Source organism: Prionailurus viverrinus, chromosome A2, assembly GCF_022837055.1.
Source record: "Prionailurus viverrinus isolate Anna chromosome A2, UM_Priviv_1.0, whole genome shotgun sequence".
NCBI classification, from domain to species: domain Eukaryota; kingdom Metazoa; phylum Chordata; class Mammalia; order Carnivora; family Felidae; genus Prionailurus; species Prionailurus viverrinus.
In genome coordinates this window covers 168,613,257-168,628,780 of record NC_062562.1, presented here as the reverse complement: position 1 = coordinate 168,628,780, position 15,524 = coordinate 168,613,257, and the positions used below count along the sequence as shown (strand labels likewise).

The 15,524-nt window shown below is 59.4% G+C and overlaps 1 protein-coding gene across 2 annotated transcripts in view; it reads left to right on the top strand.

The window, feature by feature from the left end:
• Positions 1–15,524, top strand: part of PTPRN2 (protein tyrosine phosphatase receptor type N2) — an 805,972-nt gene that overhangs the window by 718,651 nt on the left and 71,797 nt on the right. For both annotated transcript variants that reach the window (XM_047850353.1, XM_047850352.1), the window contains one exon: positions 4,571–4,765. In XM_047850353.1, the coding sequence (XP_047706309.1) occupies positions 4,571–4,765 (195 nt within the window). The remainder of the gene's footprint in view (positions 1–4,570; positions 4,766–15,524) is intronic.

The window sequence follows — 15,524 nt, the reverse complement described above, 5'->3', positions numbered from 1 at the left end:
CGATCTCCCGGTTCATGGGATCGAGCCCCGCATCAGGCTCCGTGCTGACAGCGCAGAGCCTGCTTGGGATTCTCGCTCTCCCTCTCTCTCTGCCTCTCCTCCACCCTTTCTCTCTCCCTCTCTCTCTCTCTCTCTCTCTCAAAAATAAAACTTGAAAAAATAAAAATATTATAAAATAAGGTAAGGGTAGAGTCTCGTCAGAATACAGCATTTCTATTAGTAATTTTCAAGCCATAATCAACCTAAAGCACTAATTAGAAGGGCACACGGTGAGTCCCCCAGAGAGTTCTCCTGTGGGCAGAGAAGCCTCCCTGGGGGCATCCGGAGCTTCCTGGAACCGCATGGAGCTGACCTGGCAGCGGGGGGAGAGGGGGACACGGTTTGCACCTGTGGGGGCTCACAGTCGGGGTTCCGGAACAGCCTGGCCTGTGTCCCCTCCTGGTGGGCGTGTCCATTCCACCCAACGTTTCAAACAGACGGGCACCGTGGGAGACGCCAGAGGCTGGGGCTCGCCCCTCGCAGTCCACGGACCACGTGCAGCACGCTGTCCCAGGGCCCTCGCCGGGTGTGTGCCCACCCTCTGTTACCGTGACGCACACGCGGCAGCCCTGTGACGGGGGTGGGTGGGGGAGGCCAGCATGTGGTGCTTTCCTGGGTCTCACGGTAGGAAGATGCGGCGGGAGAAGGTTAGCGGTTTGCCAAGGTCACAGGAGTGGCACAGGGAGCGTCGACCCCTGGCGGCTGCGTCCTTCCCAGGGCAGAGCTCGGACCCCAGCCCGGCAGAAGCCACCACGCAAACCCCGGGGACGCGTCTGCAACAGCCGGCCCCTGGGTGGGTCCCGTGAGAACCTCAGTCACGACGCCCGCGTCTCAGCAACGATGGGCTTGCAGGGAGGTGTGACGAGAGGTGAAGGTGGCCGCAGGGGAACGGCGGCTTCCCTCGGGGCCTCGGCCTCTGACTGGCGTTTCTGCCCGTACAGACCGCCCAGCCTCGCACCGCTTGCTTCCGAGGCAGAACGCCGGTGGCGGCAGGCACGTCGAAGGTTCGAGATGCGCGTACCTGCAGAACGCCGCTGGAGAGCTTCGGGCCAGGGCCATCTTTCCGGTTTTTCCCCTCTGTCCTGCCGGGGGCTCTGTCCGCTTGGAAGCGTTAGCCCCTCTGGGCCTGCGCTTTCCCTCACAAGGCCCGGCGAAAGGTGCCCTCAGATCTGGAGCATCTCACCCGGGAGGCCCCTGCCCGGCGGCTCCCGTTCCCCAAAACACCCAACGGCTCTGGGCTGGACCGTGGGCACGGGGAGGTCAGGGCCCGGCTGGTCGTACTCAGCGGTCATTCCCGGCATCTAGGAACGCTACGTGTGGACCGCCAGATGCTGGATAAATACTAATAGCTAATAACGTGCCAGGCCGTGCTGAAGGCTGGTTCTGAGCATGAGACCTTGTTGAGTCCCCACAAGAACCATGAGGGTGGTTTCACAGGTGAGGAAACTGGGACACGGGGAGGCTAGGCGGTTTGCCTGAGGCCACACAGCCAGTGAGTGCTGAGGCGAGGACCGGAAGTAGGCATTGTCGCTCAGGTGCTGTGAACGGGGGAGCGAGTTCTTGGAGCCCGAGGAGAAGAATCACGGGTCAACACACGTTACAGCCCGGGTCTCCATTCCTCTGGAGAAGCCGTTTCCTGGGCCCTGGATTCCAGGTGGAATCCCTCCCGAGACGGCGCCGAACACCCGGCTGTTTGCGTCCCAAGGGCGAACTCTCCCGGTGTCTGTCCCACCCTGGCTGGGGGCGCGAGGGGAGCACGGCTGCCTGCGGCCACCCGTCATCCCAGGTCAGGGTCAGACGGGCCCCCACGGAGTGGAGGCCTCGAGGCCCTCGGGTGTGCGGTGGCTTCAAACCCAAGAACCCACTTCCGACCTGACCCTCCCCTCCCCTCCTCACCTCTCCCCTCCCCTCCCCTCCCACCAGAGGCGCGTGGTCTTAGCGGCTGGCTCGGTTCATCATACGGAAACTGGACAGCGGTCAGTTCAAGATCAAAGTCCCATCTGAGCAGGTGGCCTGTGTCTTTACCTGTATGTACAGAATGTGATGGGAGCAGCCTGGGCCCCCGGCACTCCCCCGCCAACCCGGCAGTGGGCCCCCCAGGTGGTGCCCCCCCCAGGTCCAGCCAGAGCTGCTCCCTCGCTCTTGGGGTGACCACTGTCCAACCAAGGTGCCCGGAGGGCAGATGTGCACTGCCCTGGGACGCAGGCTGGGACCACCTCTTCTTGGAGCCTTCCCTCTGCCTGTGAGAATTGCGTTGTTTTCTTTTCTTTTTTTTTTTTTTTAATTTTTTTTTTCAACGTTTATTTATTTTGGGGACCAAAAGAGACAGAGCATGAACGGGGGAGGGGCAGAGAGAGAGGGAGACACAGAATCGGAAACAGGCTCCAGGCTCTGAGCCATCAGCCCAGAGCCTGACGCGGGGCTCGAGCTCACGGACCGCGAGATCGTGACCTGGCTGAAGTCGGACGCTTAACCGACTGCGCCACCCAGGCGCCCCATGCGTTGTTTTCAAGAAAGACCTACCAGGAGCGCCAGCACTGAGTAGCGCTGCAGCGAGCTGGGCCCAGGTCGCAGCCCCCAGAGCTCCCCCCGGAGCCTCCGGCCAGCCGCTGGGTCGCCTGCCAAGAGAGGAGGTCTCACCGGCGATCTGCTGCCTCTTCCGACTCCAAAATTCTGCGGTTTCTTTAGAAATATCTTTGAACTCGCTGGGCCCTTGGAACTGTTCCTTTCTGTGGCACTGACATCCGCACCACCTGCTGAGGAATGACCAAAGACTTTCTCCGGCGGCCACCGCACGGGCCTCTCACGGTCACAAGATGAGTACTTCCGTTTTTAAAGTGGAAACACTCGAGCCGGAGACCTCGCGTGGTGTGCCCGTCCGCCCGAGATTGCGCGGTCTCCCTCGAGCAGAGAGAGAGAGTGGTCGTCCCCGATCCCCGCACAGTCCTGGGGGGTCACCTAGCTGCTGTGACGTTTGTCTCTTAGTGACCAAACCGCAGCCATCGCGAGCCTTCCTCCCCAGGGGTGCTCCTTCCTGGAGGAACGTTTGGCGCTCTCCTGGCCTGCGGTGGCGTGGCCTTGAGGTTCGGTCGGACGTACTGCTTATTCTTGCGGGTGAACTTCACCCACGGGAAAGAAGGGGTTACTGACACCACCCACCTTATTAAAATAACCCGTTGTGTCTGGGGCTTGTTGGTTTGTTTTCAAGATTGTTACCCCCGCTCCTCGGGACCCCCACAGCCCTGCTCCCCGAGACCCACGGCTCTGGCCAGCAGAGGGCTGGTGCGCTGTGGCCCGTGGGGCTCCCCTCAGCGCACCTGTCCCAGCGGCGCGGCCACCCAGCTCCAGGCCCGTGTGCCGTGCCTCCCCCGGGGAGCTGCGCCCAGAGAGGTCCCTTCTCTGCGGTGGCGGCGGCCTTCTGAAGCTCTCTAACACTGAGGAAGATGGCAACCACGTGGAAGGTTCAGGAAAACGTGTGAGCGTTCTGTGGGCATCAGCCACTGCCCTGGTGCGTGGGGCTGGTAGGGACGGCTGGGCACCAGCACCGGGAAGGGGGAGCACGCGGGAGCCCTGCCGCTCCCCGGCGTCTTGTCCCGTGAATGCGTGTTTAATTCCCCTCTTGGGCTCAGATTCCCTTACAGACTTTCTCTCGATATCATTTTATTTTGATGGCTCAAGTGACAGTGATATTTTCAGGGAGCAAAGGATGGAATTCGTGAGATCGTGACGCCAGAGCCCTTGCACGGTTATTGTGCTAGTGAGAAGTGGGGGGCGTCCCGGCCGACTGTCCGATGACAGCCAGCAGCTAGCGAGCGACTCCACCAGGCGCCCCCGTCTCTGAGCGCCGTGTCCGCCCTGCGTGGCGACGGCGAGGACCCTGCGGTGGCCAGACATAAGCTCCGTTTGGCCGTTGTCCCGAGATTTTCCTTTAGATCTGGAAACTCTGTCTTTGGGGGTCTGGTCAAGGAAGCAAACCCTTTTCCATGAACCGCATACTTCCCTTTTCGTATGTGATTATTACGTGTGTTTATTATCTCCTGTGGGGGCTCTTATCCGTTTGGGCATCGTTTGGGGAAAAACGGGAAGAACCACACAGAGGCGGTTCCCCCCAACGCCTGACCATGGCACCAAGCTGAGAGCACAGCGCACACCCTTCTCTGCCTCTGCGACCCATCTTCTGAAGAGGAAAGAAAGATGCCTGGCTCAGCCTGCACGTGGCATGGTTCTGCGGGTGGTCCAGTGTCGCCGCAGGGCTCGGTCCAGTGGCCCTTTTGCCTGAATCTGTGTGTGTATCTGTGTCTCGTGGGCATGTGTACCCACCTATATGTGTGTATCTGTCTGTGTACATGTCTGCGTATTGAGTATTTATGTGTCTGTGCGTGTGTGGCCGGGTGTGCGCATCCGTGTGTGTGATCTGTGTGCGCGTGTGCATGGCTGCAGGGGAGAGCCCCACGTGCCCCTCGGCTCTCGGGCCGGGCAGGGCTCGGGGGGGGGGGGGAGGCCATACTAACCTGCCCTCACCGTCCCCCAGGAGCTGTGCCGGCAGCGCATGGCCACGCGCACGTCGGAGCGCCCGGAGGGCCCGCACACGACCCGCATCAACAGCGTCTCGTCCCAGTTCAGCGACGGGCCGATGCCCAGCCCTTCCGCCCGGAGCAGCACGTCATCCTGGTCGGAGGAGCCGGTGCAGCCCCACATGGACATCTCCACCGGCCACATGGTCCTGGTAAGGCCCGCCGTCCGTGCTGTCGGGAAGGGCCGTGCCCACGTCCGCCAGGAGGGGAGCGAGTGGGGGCGGGGAGGGCGGGGCTTACGACGCCCCTGCGTCCCATCCGTCACACACCCGGCCGCTTCAGAACCGTCAGCAACAAACCTGACCGTGTCGGGCAGCTGGCCGGCCGGAGACGAAGACCCAGGATGTCCGGGCTCCGCTGACCCAGTCCTCCTCGTTTAAGGCAGGATGAGGATGTGCGGATGCCGGGGTCTTCCCAGTCTTCTGCCTAGACCGCGTGGCCCCCACACACCTACTCGGGATTCCATCCTGGTTGTCTTGCTTTCAGTGGGTGCCTACTGTGTGCCCTGCTGTCGTCCAGACCAGCGTCTGGCTTGGGTAGACAAATGTCCCTCCCCTCCTGCTTCTGATTAAAAGTGCCTGGGGGCAGAGGCGGGGGCTCAGAGCCCAGCTCTTTCGTGAGAAGAGACCCTGGAGACCCTGGAGCGGAAGCCCCCACCGTGGGACCCTCCCTCCTGTGTGTCGGGGGACGAATCTGTCCCTGTCCTGTCTCTTCCCAAACCGAGTGTCGTCCTCGAGGCCCGTGCGCGGAGAGGCTGTGTCTGAGTCTAAGAGAACTGTTCCTGATTCAGCCCCTCTTACGTAATGGCTTTCTTCTGAAGGTGGGACACCGCCTCCTATTTCCTGCTTGTAGAGCTGACGCGCTAAGCCGCTAGCCATTGCTCTCCTCCCGGATTCGGATTCGGATTCGGGCAATGAGAAGCAGAGCCCTGTGCGGCGGCCGACACACCCCCAGATCAGGGCAGTGGTTTTCATGGTCTGGTCTACGTCCCCAGTGTCAGCGTGGGACGGGCCCCGAAAGTTGTGTCGGCTGTCTTTAAACACTTAATTTTGCGGACAGTTTCCTTGTCTGTTCATCGATAATATAGGCTGGTGAGACCCCCAGAAAGCCGGCACCTTAGTCCGCTCCGACTGCCACAACAAAATACCGCAAACTGGGGGCCGTAACAACAGAAATGTGTCTTCCAGAATCCTGGGGGTTGGACGTCCAAGATCAAGGAACTGCAGTTGGGTAACCGGGGAGGTCCCTTCCCCTTCCTGACCAGAACCTTCTTCCTCAACGACCCGCCTCCTGGGAGGGGCTCCGGTAGCCAGCCCGCCCCTCCCACATCCCCGCTCCTGGTTCCTGCCCAGGCTTTCCTCCCACGTCCTGACCCTTGGTGGAAACACGGTCTGTGCTCAGTCCACCTGCTTGTGCACGGGGCTCTCAGCACTTGCTGCCTCATGCAGGAGTCCTGACTGTCCTTTGACCCGGCTTGACACGTGGGTTCAGGCCCTGTGTCGTCCTTCCTTCCGCCTTGACCCGGCTTGACACGTGGGTTCAGGCCCTGTGTCATCGTTCCTCCCCCCCCCCCCCCCCCCCGAACACACACTTATCTTCATCCCAAGCACTTCCCCTGTGCAGAGCCCAGAGGCCTGGGGCCATTGGCATAAGTGAACCACTTAGCATTTTTACAAAACTTCTCACTCACTAAAAGCAGATAAAATGATTCCTCTTTTAGGCGCTGAAACCGTAGTCCGTTCCCATAGGGAATGGGGAAGGCCATGGAGCACACTCTGGCTGGACCAGAGTCATGGCCAACAGTAACTGGAGCTCCATTATTGGTTCACAAATGGCCCTCCCCCTCCCAAGCACAGCCTGTAGACACCTGCGTGTGTCAGAACCTCAGGAAGGCGCCGGAACGCCTGACCTTCTAACTCATTAAGCCTACAAGAAAGATAATTCTGCGGTGATCAGTCAACTCGACCCTCCGTAAGGAAACTTCAGTGTTTATCAGACAGCTACACGATGATCTTCCTGAACTACACGCGAAGGATTCAAAGACCATCAGATAAATTATGCGGGGTCCAGGCAAATCCCAGGCGCCAACCGTTCGGATATTCCGCCGCTCCCCACACCTCAGGCAGTGGTGACATTCTGCCTTACGGTTAGAATGGAATCCACAGCAGGGCTGTTTACGTTTGCACAAGGCGGGAGCAAGGAGCACCCCACAAGGTAGGAAGGGCCAAGTTATCTGGAGAGCATACTTGTCACTACAACCTGCGGCCAGTGTGCAAAATCGGAACGTTTTCTTCAGCCAAGGATGGGACGCACGTTTGAAGGCGTAAGTGCCACGGGAAGTTAAGCCAAATGTCGATCCTCGCGTCAGAGCACCTTCAGGAGCAGCGGACCTGGGGGCGGGGCTCGCCTGGGGGCGGGGCTCGCCTGGGGGCGGGGCCCACTGAGGGCGGGGCCCACGTGAGGGCGGGGCTCTCCTGGGAAGCAAGTCGGCCTAGGGTGAGGCTCGCCTGGGGGACGCAGGCTCAGCTGGGGAAGGAGTCCCCTCTTGGTCTCCTGGTCACTTTCTGCTGTAGCATCCAGGGCTGCCTGTGCAAGGCGCTGTGATCTCCTGCCTGGAAGCCATGGGAAGAGAACTCTAGAAATAAACACTCCACCCAACGAGCTGGTCTTCCTCCTCAGACCAGGGGCATCAGAACTGCCCTGCTGGGGCACCGAAGGGTCGGCTCAAGAAAGGGGTCCTGGGAGGCCGGTCTGTGGACCCCAGGCTTCGTGGCGCCGAGGGAGGCGGTGCTGGGTCTGGGTCCCACAAGCTTGAGCCAGTCAGGGCGCGGTGATATTCGTGATATTCGCAGAAGGAAGGGGCATCCGGGAGGAGGGAGACAGGCAGGGAGGAGCCTGGCTGGCTTCTGAGTGTCTGCAGGGGAACAGGGCGGTGTGCCCTCAGGGCTACATGCAGGGCTCTGAAAAACAAGTGACGGGGAAGTCAGGGAACTACTGTAAACATCACCGTGTCTTGAACGTGTGAGGAGAGACAGGGGAGACGCTGTGAGGGAAGGCATCGCCTTTGAACTTAGCTGTTAAAAAGGACCCTCTCCATATCACATTTGCTCTCGGACGCAGGAGCATGGCTGCGCAGTAGGTGCCAAGAACAGGTCACTGTCCCCGGAGTCCCCAGGACACAGGTGCCTCCGTGAAGCAGGTGTAACAGGGGACGCACACACGCGAGAGTGTGCCAGGAGCGGCCAGGACGCGTCTACCCCAGCCTCAGTGGCCTTTTGTACAGGCTGGAAAGCTGGGGACTGGTGCCCAGGGAGCGGGGACACGGAGGGAAAGTTGGCTTGGTGCTGTCCCCATTACGACCGAAGGAATAGAAAACCGAATTCAGGAAAACGGTGCTGGATGGTCTCTTAAAAATACATCTCCGCCCACGTTGAAGGTGAATCTGCAGTGTGATTTCCTTCGCCCTCGGAGTACGGGGCAGGAATGGGCATCACTGAACATTCACACAGCAGCCGCTGCTCAGACCCCGTGAGGGGGGAGCCGACGTCAGCCCCGTTTCCCAGGTGAGGGCGACGAGACCGAGTGCTGGGATGAGTGCACAAAAATGCACGTCCCAACACGGGGAGGGACTGCAGGCTTCCTGCCAGGGACAAAGGAGGAGCAACCTGCTGTAGGTTTGGTGGCTGCAGAAGGGCGTGTGCGCAGGGGAGAGGGGGGAGGTGCGCAGGGGAGAGGGGAGATGTGTGCACAGGGGAGAAGGGACTCGTGTGCACAGGAGAGAGGGGAGATGTGTGCACAGGGGAGAAGGGACACGTGTGCGCAGGGGAGAGGGGACATGTGTGCACAGGGGAGAGGGGAGATGTGTGCGCAGGGGAGAAGGGAGATGTGCTCAGGGGAGAGGAGAGATGTGTGCGCAGGGGAGAGGGGAGATGTGTGCACAGGGGAGAAGGGACAGGTGTGCACAGGAGAGAGGGGAGATGTGTGCACAGGGGAGAAGGGACACGTGTGCGCAGGGGAGAGGGGACATGTGTGCACAGGGGAGAGGGGAGATGTGTGCACAGGGGAGAAGGGACACGTGTGCGCAGGGGAGAGGGGACACGTGTGCACAGGGGAGAGGGGAGATGTGTGCACAGGGGAGAAGGGAGATGTGCTCAGGGGAGAGGAGAGATGTGTGCGCAGGGGAGAGGGGAGATGTGCACAGGGGAGGGGGGGAGGTGTGCAGGGGAGAGGGGAGATGTGCACGCAGGGGAGAGGGGAGATGTGTGTGCAGGGGAGAGGGGAGATGTGTGCGCAGAGGAGAGGGGAGATGTGTGCACAGGGGAGGGGGGAGGTGCGCAGGAGAGAGGGGGGAGGTGTGCACAGGGTAGGGGGGAGGTGGGCAGGGGAGAGGGGAGATGTGTGCATAGGGGAGGGGGGAGGTGGGCAGGGGAGAGGGGAGATGTGCACAGGGGAGGGGGGAGATGTGTGTGCAGGGGAGAGGGGAGATGTGTGCGCAGGGGAGAGGGGAGATGTGTGCGCAGGGGAGAGGGGAGATGTGTGCGCAGGGGAGAGGGGAGATGTGTGCGCAGGGGAGAGGGGAGATGTGTGCGCAGGGGAGAGGGGAGATGTGTGCGCAGGGGAGAGGGGAGATGTGTGCGCAGGGGAGAGGGGAGATGTGTGCACAGGGGAGAGGGGAGATGTGTGCACAGGGGAGGGGGGAGGTGCGCAGGGGAGAGGGGGGAAGTGCACAGGGGAGAGCGGAGATGTGTGCACAGGGGAGGGGGGAGGGGGGAGAGGGGCAGGGGAGCGGGGAGATGTGTGCACGGGGGAGGGGGGAGGTGCGCAGGAGAGAGGGGGAGGTGTGCACAGGGGAGGGGGGAGGTGGGCAGGGGAGAGGGGAGATGTGTGCATAGGGGAGGGGGGAGGTGTGCAGGGGAGAGGGAGATGTGTGCACAGGGGAGAAGGGACACGTGTGCACAGGAGAGAGGGGAGATGTGTGCACAGGGGAGAAGGGAGATGTGCTCAGGGGAGAGGAGAGATGTGTGCACAGGGGAGACGAGAGATGTGTGTGCAGGGAGAGGGGAGATGTGCGCAGGGGAGAGGGGAGATGTGCGCAGGGGAGAGGGGTGATGTGTGCGCAGGGGAGAAGGGACACGTGTGCACAGGGGAGAGGGGAGATGTGTGCACAGGGGAGAAGGGACACGTGTGCGCAGGGGAGAGGGGACACGTGTGCACAGGGGAGAGGGGAGATGTGTGTACAGGGGAGAAGGGAGATGTGCTCAGGGGAGAGGAGAGATGTGTGCGCAGGGGAGAGGGGAGATGTGCACAGGGGAGGGGGGGAGGTGTGCAGGGGAGAGGGGAGATGTGTGCACAGGGGAGAGGGGAGATGTGTGCGCAGGGAAGAGGGGAGATGTGTGCACAGGGGAGAGGGGAGATGTGTGCACAGGGGAGAGGGGAGATGTGTGCGCAGGGGAGAGGGGAGATGTGTGCACAGGGGAGAGGGGAGATGTGTGCACAGGGGAGAAGGGAGATGTGCTCAGGGGAGAGGAGAGATGTGTGCGCAGGGGAGAGGGGAGATGTGCACAGGGGAGGGGGGGAGGTGTGCAGGGGAGAGGGGAGATGTGCACGCAGGGGAGAGGGGAGATGTGTGTGCAGGGGAGAGGGGAGATGTGTGCGCAGGGGAGAGGGGAGATGTGTGCACAGGGGAAGGGGGAGGGGGGCAGGGGAGAGGGGAGATGTGTGTGCAGGGGAGAAGGGACGTGTGCGCAGGGGAGAGGGGAGATGTGCGCAGGGGAGAAGGGACACATGCGCAGGGGAGAGGTGGGAGGTGGGTGCCCCCCGCATCTCCCGCCACACCCAGCACTCCACCTGCACCACCCCCTGTATGCCTGCATCCACTCCAGACTCCCCTCTGACCCGCTGCCTCCCACCAGCCAAGGGTGTCGCGAGTCCCCTGCCCACCCAGGACACGCGCATGGGGAGCCGGCGGGATGGAGCAGGGCCTCGGGCACCTTCATCTGGAGAACCGGCACCCGCCGGTCTTCCTAAAAAGACCTGGTTCTGTGGCTCCTGGCGGCCCTCCTCCCGTGGCCCTGCCCTTGGAGCCCCGGGCCAGCACCTGCGGCTCGGTGGCCACTGTCCTCACGGTGACGGTGGCCGGCCCCTCCCCCGGAGCCACCACTCGTACAGTCCCGTAGTTTTCCGTGACTCGATGTCCAGCAGTTTCTCTGTTTTATCCTGCTGAGGGTAGCGGGCAGCTTTCGCACGCGAATGTTCCAAGCACACAGCCCGCGTGAAAGGAATCGTAGGCTCAATTTCCGCAAGACCCTGGGTCACCCAGGATGCCTCCCGCTTATCTTGAGAGATGTTGGCAGACTTCCTGCCAAAACGTCTGACCGATGGACCGTCCCACCAACCATGACGCACACGGTGCCTGTGTCCCCGGACGCCCCCGGCCTTGGGCACTGGCCGGCCTTCACCTTTCCCACCGCTGCATGGGAAGGCTGCTCAAAAGCGGCTTTAATTTCCACTTCTCTTGTTGTGCGTGAGATACGGCAACCTTTCCTACATCTGGGCGCTACGCGCCCTTCCTTCCAGAAGTGTCCCTCGAGGGCTGCCACCGCCCGCCGCGTAGACGTGCCGCACGTTTTCATGGTACGAACCACGGACACCAACGAGAGTTCACCGGACTCGACCTCGTGGTGACACCGCGTCACCCTCGTCCCTCCTCTGTGCGCCGATGAGGCCCTCTGAGAGAGAGGCACACTGACAACGCCCGATGTGGATACGTTTCAGTGAGAACAGAAAAGAACCGTCTGAAAAGTCACACTGAGCTACCCAGTGGGCAGGCTCAATGCCTCAGGACGGTGTTTCCCGTGCGTAAGAATCGCGGGCCAGTGCTGTGAGCCGGCCAGGGGGCATCCTGTGTGGTGACATCAGTAAGAGGAGCCTGAAGGGGCACGAGGGCCTGGCTGCCGTGGGGTCTTTGGGCTCAAGGGACCTGTCCTGGGGTCAGCAACACACTGGTACCGGCACATAGTCCCCGAGGCTGGGAGTCGGAGATCACGGTGTGGGCGGGGCTGGCTGCCCCCCGGGGCCTCCGTCCCCACGCGTGGACGTCGTCTTCTCCCGTGTCCTCACCGGCCGTCCCTCTGTGTGTCTGTGTCCTCACCCCCTCTTCTTATCAGGACACTAGTCACACCAGATCGGAGCCCTCCCGCCGACCTCGCTTCACCTTAATCGCCGCATTAAGGCCTCATTTCCAAATACGGCTGCGTCCTGAGTCAGGGGGTTGGGGCTTCTGCACAGGAATGTGGGGGGCGCAGTGAGCCCATGACAAGGGCTGGTGCCTGAACTACCCCGTGTCCTGCAGCTTGAAGCAATGACAGGCCCCTGTCTCTCCCGTCGCTTCCTCCGTGCACCGTGGGGACTGAGCGAGTGGTAATACTGTCGCACCCCCACCCCCACCGGCCCCAGCACTGGCCCGGGACCTGAGGGAGAGACTCGCAAACCGTTCACGTCTCCACCGGCTTGCAGGCACGGCTCTGTTCCCCTGTCCGAGCCTCACCCTCCTGCCCGTCCCCGTAACTGTGAGAGGAGGCAGGTCCCCAAGAGGCTCCCTGGGAAGGGAGGTGGCCAGGGAGTGTTCATGCATTTACAAACAGCACATGACAGTTCTTACATCAGGCCTGACCGGTTTCTACCCAAGAACTGGCCCTGGGGACAGGTGCTCAGCGTGGGAGGGACAGGTCATGACCACCCACTCTGTGGAAGGGTCTCACAGGGTGGGGCATGACTCAGCCAGGTGTTCAGGGTGCTGGGCCCCCAGGGCCAAGTGCTCTGTGTCAGAGAGATCACCTGTGTCTCCTCCCGAGGTTCCCTCACTGCTGGAGTGGGGGGGACAGGGCTCCATGTCTGCATGGCTGAAACAGTGCTTGCCCCCCACCCCATGGCCAGCTCCTGAGGTGCCCAGAGGCTCCTTCGGCAGCTGGGACACTGGCCACTCTCAGTAGCTTGGTTTTGACACAAGACAGGGACTGTCTCTTCTGTTGTTCAGTCTTTATTGTGGGGAGTGGGTTATTTATTGTACTTTTGATGGGGGGGGGTGTGATTTGCCTTGTTATTTTTAAAAATCTGCTTTACTGTTTAAAATGCTAGGATGATGCTAGAACGTTTTCCCAGCTTGTTAGGATTTCTTGTCATGAGTAAATTGGGTAAAACATCGTGAGTAAAGTCAGGTGTCCAATTATATTTGTTGAATTAAATAATCAAATGCTAAATTTGATAATTAGTAAGTCTGTGAGGCGAAGAAATTAAAACTGATACCCAAAGTAGGGTGTGGAACGTGTTTATTCATATATATGTTCACGGGAAATATTTCCTGAGTGTGCAGTGACCTCCTCGGTCTTCCCCCAGATCAACCTGGCAGGAAAAGCCACAAGAAGATATGTGTCCTTCCGGCCCCTTTGGTTGCCCGTAGACCTTCCAGATGTGCAGACAGGGTCAGGGGAGTGGAAAGGCGGCAGGAGCCCTGCAGGCCCAGGATGGGGTAATGGGGTTGTTATGTACAAATCAGTGTGCAAAATTAACAATATGTAAGAAGCAGTTTTTGAAATTGCGCGAAACCCATGGTTCCACAAATAAGCCACACGTGGGCGAGCGTTCACTGACTTTTGCCCACCTGTGTATCCTCAGCATCTAGCTCAGCTCTCACATACACCAGGCCGTGAATTAAATTGTCCGAATGCCCAAGAGAAACAGATGGTACGTGTCTCGCCCCTGAGAAGTTTACCATCTATCTGAAGCGGAGAGGGGTTAATATCTAGGAAACACTGGGCGTGGCCAAATGCCAAATCGTGCTCTTTCGCCAGAAGTCTTTTCATCCTTCATGAAGGTGTGGGGTGGCGGGGGAGACTGAGGAGGGGCGCTGGCCCCGAGGGGTTCCGGGCGCCGTCTTGGTCAAGGAGGGAGCAGCGCTCTGGGGTGGGCGGGAGACAGAGTGGGCAAGGGGACCCCTTGTCAGAGTCCCCAAGTCAGTGCCCAGGACTGGAGCCAGCAGTGGGTGACAGAGGAGGCTAGCACACACACACGGGCCACACACCGCATGTGGGTTTGTGCTTGATCCTTATGCAACCGCTACCGTTTCTTGAACAGGAAAAGCGATGGCCATGTATTCACTTCTTCTCTTCCTTGTGTCCGCTCACCGGAAGGTGAGAGAACATGTGGGCCAGAGAGCCGGGGACCGACAGGGTCAAGACCAGTGTTCTCTGATGCGTTTGCCTGAAAATGATTTTAATTAGCTCTCACACTTGCATAATAGATTAGCCAACGGTCAAATTCTAGTTAATTTTTTCTCATTACTTTAAAAATGCTGTTTTCTTTGACACCACAGCTGTTGAGAAGGCTGTTTGCGACTGGCCCAATGGCCGCTCCTTTGGGGTTCACTCTACTTTCTTCCTGAACCCTACAGCTTTGTTGTTCCGGGATCTCCCTGGGCCCTGTCTGGGTGCAGACCTATTTTATTCTTATTTTGCTCTGGCTTTACTGTGTGCCTACCTTGGACAGTCCCGATCTTACATCAGTTCTCAGAAATGACCAGCCATTCACAATTTACATGTGACCATCTGTGTTCTCTCCTCTGGTGGGAGCACATAGGGTGTCCCGTGGCCTCCCGTCTCTTCCACATTTCCTCTCGTTGTCCCTCTGTCCTGCCCCCCAGGCGACTTCCTCAGGTCTGTTATCCAATTTGCAGTCTTTCTCTTCCACAGTGTCTAATCGACATGTGACCCATCCACTGCATTAATAATTACAAGGAGTATATTTTTCATTTGTACTTGTTCTATTTATTCTTTTTTGAATCTGTTCTTACACTGTCGATCCTCACTGCAATATCTTCAGTCATTATAAATGCATTATTTGATTGTTTCTTTTTTTTGTAAATTTTGTTTAATGTTTATTTCTGAGACAGAGAGAGACAGAGCATGAGTGGGGGAGGGGCAGAAAGAGAAGGGGACACAGAATCCGAAGCAGGCTCCAGGCTCTGAGCTGTCAGCACAGAGCCCGACGCGGGGCTCAAACTCACAGACCGCAAGATCATGACCCGAGCCGAAGCTGGACGCTCAACCGACTGAGCCACCCAGCTGCCCCTTGGTTGTTTCTATCTAATGCTTCTATCATCCAGGTTCTTATGAATCTGATCGGGCTCTTTGATGTGTTTGCTGACTTGCTTATGAGGGTTTCTTGTCTGGTGGGTTCTGTAATTTCTATCTCTCATAATTTTGTATAGCCGCACTGGGGGTGTTTAACTCGAGAGAGATTCTGAGGTCCCTTGGCCAGACACCCTGGACTACCGTTAAACCAGGACCATCTTTTTATCAATTCCTTACCTGGAGATTTTCAGACCACCCACATACTGTAACTTCCAGCCTCAGTCCTCGATGAGGCCTGTGGTCCAAACGCCTTCCCATTCTGAATCCAGGTGGGAACAGATACGCTTCGTTGTGGCATGAGCAGGCCCTTCCCCTGGGAATGGGGTCTTCTGGGGTTCCTGGGGGCGGGGGGGCTCCCACATCCACCTCCTTCCCTCCTGCCCGGCAGGGTTTCCCCAAGACCCCAAACAGACAGAAAAACCCAAGACCCTGGGTTTTAGGTCCAGGAAATCGTCTGCCCTGCTCTCCCTCAAGGTCATGAGCTTCCCACTTGACCTGCTCTTCATTCTGGATGTCCGAGGGTTTCCCTTAACCTTGTGAAAGGCTGACTCTGCCGTCTGTCCAACATTTCTGCACGTCTCGTAGGGGAGGCTCTTCGGGTCAACTCACCCTTCATGTCTCTGGGGCCAGAAGACTTAATGCGGCTTAAACGAAGGGCACACAGAGCGAATGGTGCGCTGCCATTTGACTTCACGTCACCTCGACAGTCGCACCTGAGAACGAG